Here is a 4,247-nt window from a genome sequence, read left to right as displayed (position 1 = left end):
GCTTTTATGTGACTGCCTTCTAGCAATTTGAGTTTTCCTGTTTTTTTATCATTCACATAATCTTGTGCCGCGATTGACACAAAATCAGGACAGTTTTTAAGTAATTGAGACATATTGTAGTCATTTACTTGATTATTTGTTGCAAATATATGTAAAGCTGAGCTTTGCTCCCCCGTTTCACATCGTTTTAAAATTTGGACATCTTCCGCTAACATGGGTATTCCTTTGGAACGAGTCCTCAACCGGTTTAGCAGCTGGGAAAACACTGAATCTTTTTGACGAACTATTTCAGTCAGTTCTACAATCTTAAATGAATCTGACCAGAGAGAACGAGCTACGCCATCACAATACAGTGCTCTGCCTTTAACTGGAGGTAATTGAAAGAAATCGCCAACTCCCACAACACCAATGTTTCCATATGGTGAAAAGTCTCCTGTTTGTTTTATTTGATGTAATCTACCATGAATATATGATAACAGATTGTGATCTACCATTGATATTTCATCTATGATAAGAAGCTGGAGATCACGATATTTTGCTCGCAATGTATTTAATTTCTCTTCACCCAAAGGAGTATACGGTAAGCGTACATCTTTTCCAATACAAAATGTTGTGTGAATGGTTGTTGCTTTTAAATTATATGCGGCAATACCTGTGGGTGCAGTCAACACAACACAAATATTATCAGGATGTTGACAAATTGGTGAGAAGATTCTTTTCGATTCATATTCAATGGCTCGAATTAAGTGACTTTTACCTGTTCCTGCACCACCTGTAATAAAAACTTTTAAAGATTCGGGATTCTTTCCATTTGCTCTGTCTAGGCACCACTGCCTAATATGATAAAAGACTGAAAATTGTTTTGCATTTAGAGATCGAATCAATGCTAGACCTTCAACTCTACTCATGCTTGTTTGGTTCTGAAATATTGCAACATCTTTAACAGTCAAACTCAAATCTGGTATTTGTTCTTGTTCATCGTTTAATGTTGCTCGTGTTTCTTTTTGGCTTTCCAAACACTCAAACCGTTCCACCTCAACCTCAGGACATAATTCGCACCATGCGTCTTCCAGCATTTCAGTACCAACAACATTGTTTGCAGCTTCCAAGGTGTCGGATTCCAATTCAAAATGGCTTCTATTTGAATCTACAACAGCCTTGACTGAATGTCTTGTACCATCAAGGAATCGAACTAAACCAGTTTTATAAAAGTCTTGAAATGTTTCACAGTTCAAAGGTTTTAGTTCACCATTGAATCGATAAGGCAAGAATAACTGTAAAACACTTTGATAAAACTTTTCAGGATCTTTGGTTTCAGAGAAACGCGCATATCGAACAACGGCTGGTTGTGTTCGAGTTCTTTTAGCAACAAAACCAAAACCATTATTCAACTTCACTGGATTTTTGCACTTTTCATTTTTGGTCAAAACACGATATTCTGATGCAAACTTTGCCAGGCACATATCCTGAAAGACATCATCACTTGGCCTATTCTTGTAACGATCAACAAGACCGGTCATCCACATGTCATCTGTTGTCAGATTATCTGAAGACGCCTTGTCTTTTAAAACAGAAATTGGTAGGCTCATTTTCACAACATTGTCACCAGTTGGAATAAAAACAACCTTTCGGGAACACTCCTTTAAGTGCATGTTGGTTAATCTATACACAGCTTCTTGTGCACAAACATCTCGATTGTGTAAATAAACACTACCAATTGTCTTCAATGCCTGTTTAGCACTTACATTGCCATCTTTGGAAGCTTCTCTTTGAGCATTTCCTAGCAGAAGGCCAATTTCTCTTTCACTTTTAGACATGTAAGAGATTATGTAAACACAAACTGCATATGCATCAACACAAAACTGGATATCAATATTAGCATTCCAAGCTTTTAACAGTGACCTGCTGTATTGATTAATCCAGATTTCGTTAATGTTTCTTTTCAAAACAACCTGAGTATTTCGACTACATCGTTCATACGCCATTTCAAAAATTTCTTGCGTTAGTCCCAAGCTGTGAAATATTTCTTGTGTCGTAGTATATTGACAATTTTCATCCGATATTGTTTTTTTAATTTGAGTTAAGATATTACTTGCAACATCTCTTGGCATTTTCTTATGGTTATTCTTTTCCTTATTTGCACATACACACTGTTGAATAGCATCTTTTTGGTTCAGGTTGCATTGACAGACTGGATCCAGATATTTCTCACCACGAGAAATAAAGGTTCTGACAGAAGCAGGTCGTGGAAAATTAAAACGACACACAGTATTTCTCTTTTTACAACTCTTTGAATGTCGTTTTGAATGCTGCTGGACAGAAGAAACTACTTCAACTAATGAGTCATCTGAAGATGGAAGCTCACATGACACATACTTATCGATAAATGCAACCACCTCTTCATCTGTGTTTTGATCTAGGATTGGAGCGTTGGCAATCCAGAAGAGGCAATGACAATGTGGACTGCCCCGTTGTTGAAATTCAACACGATAATAATAGTCGACTACTTTACCGATAGGGTTTGCAGGAGACATAAGAACTTCTCTTAAGAAGACATGCCAACGGAAATCAAACATCCTAGCAGCAGTAACGGGATTCCGGCGCAGCAGTTCACACTTATCTGCATATTCTAATTGTTCCACAGTCTGGTTTCGGCCTTCTTGTTTCAAAATGCTATAAAGAAGATTAGTCCATCTCATATCTGCAGACGAAAACGATGCAAACCAAGTGGGCTTTCCTAATTGTTTAACACAAGCTAGAATATCTTTTTGAGCTGACTGCCAAAAAGCTGGTGTGCCTCTAATGGGTTTTAAGAAACGATACCCATCATCAAATTCTAACAGTTTCTTTAAAGATTCCTCATCTTTCACAAAGTCACTGACATTTTGAGATTTACACGTTTTGCCTTTTCTTAATGCTATTGATACATTAGATACGACCTGTTCCAGTTCTGTCATATACTGAGCAAAAAAGATGTATTCCACATTATGGGCAAACCTGCCATCAGCGTGAAGAAGTCGGTTGTTAAAATAACGAGACAAAGTTAAACGGTATTTCCGATTTTCATGATATGTATTGCATCCTGAAGGAAACAACACAGGGAAGCTTTTGGCTTCATTTGTAAAATCAGATAGCAATTTTACAGGATTATTGTTTTCACCTGGGGCTACATTCAAAATTTTGTCATAATATTGATCCAATGCTTCTTGGCCAATATCAACTGGCATAAGACAAGTGTCCTGAAACATACAGTGTTGCTGTCGATCATGCAACATCTCATCACTTTCATCAATACAAGTGTCACCATCTTCTTTCGAACTACTCTCCTCCAAAACAGAATCATCGTCCTCCCGACAAAACTCATTTATCCAGGATTCATTGAACTCAACATCTTTATAATGCAAGTTAGAATGTTTTAAATACTTCAGAGCATCCTGAACATGCATTGTGTCAACAAATTGATAATCATAATGGCCTTTATACGTGAGTTTGCGCTTCAGTTTTACTGGTAACAAAGACCCCTCCATACTACTACGTGGTAACAAACTGCACGTTTCAACAATATTTGACGGAACACAAGTAACAGGACCATGCACACCGTTTTGTCCACCTTTAGGCAGAGCCAACATTTTCATAAACGGTATATGTAAAGCTATTAAATGCTGCTCCAAAGTATTTAAACATGCTAATTTAGGTGGAATGGGATCAAGTATTAAATTATTTACTGAACTTTCAGGTGGCATCTGACCTTTATTAATTTTATAATGACATGTGTAGCAGATGTACAGTTTATTTCCCGATGTATGAAATGTGTCACAAGGTAATGTACAAGCGTCATTGCACCTGTGTACATAATCATCACTTATACAAGTTTCTGCTATTAAAGACATTTCTTTGGTTTTTTGATAAGAATCCCTTCTGCAATTCAAAACCTGATGTTTAAATAACAATCGAAAGCAGACACAACACACAAAGTTAGGCCCCTCTTTTACTTTGTCCAAAAAGTGTTCAATAACAAAATCAATTTGCTGTGAGTTTTCTTTTATCTCATCCCTTTTCAGTTTGACACGTGTAATTAGATTCTTTTTATTTTCAATGTTGCTGTACATGTTTATATTATAAAGTTTGAGTTTTTGTCTATGAATGTCATTATCTCTGTACTTACGTACACTCATTTGCTTCACTTTCCCTCGATGAATTTCATTCTGTCTGTACTTACGTACGCTCATTTGCTTAACTTTCCCTCG

At 36.7% G+C, this 4,247-nt stretch overlaps 1 protein-coding gene across 1 annotated transcript in view; it reads right to left on the bottom strand.

Moving 5' to 3' along the window:
- Nucleotides 1–1,154, bottom strand: part of LOC119420825 (ATP-dependent DNA helicase PIF1-like) — a 13,188-nt gene extending 12,034 nt beyond the window's left edge. Inside the window, exon 1 of the mRNA XM_037688252.1 lies at nucleotides 17–1,154. Coding sequence (XP_037544180.1) covers nucleotides 17–1,076 — 1,060 coding nt within the window. The 5' untranslated portion in view covers nucleotides 1,077–1,154. The remainder of the gene's footprint in view (nucleotides 1–16) is intronic.
- Nucleotides 1,155–4,247: the final 3,093 nt, after the last annotated feature.

Source organism: Nematolebias whitei, chromosome 14, assembly GCF_014905685.2.
Source record: "Nematolebias whitei isolate Nwh7 chromosome 14, NemWhi1, whole genome shotgun sequence".
Lineage (NCBI taxonomy): Eukaryota > Metazoa > Chordata > Actinopteri > Cyprinodontiformes > Rivulidae > Nematolebias > Nematolebias whitei.
This window is presented reverse-complemented; position numbering and strand designations above follow the sequence as displayed.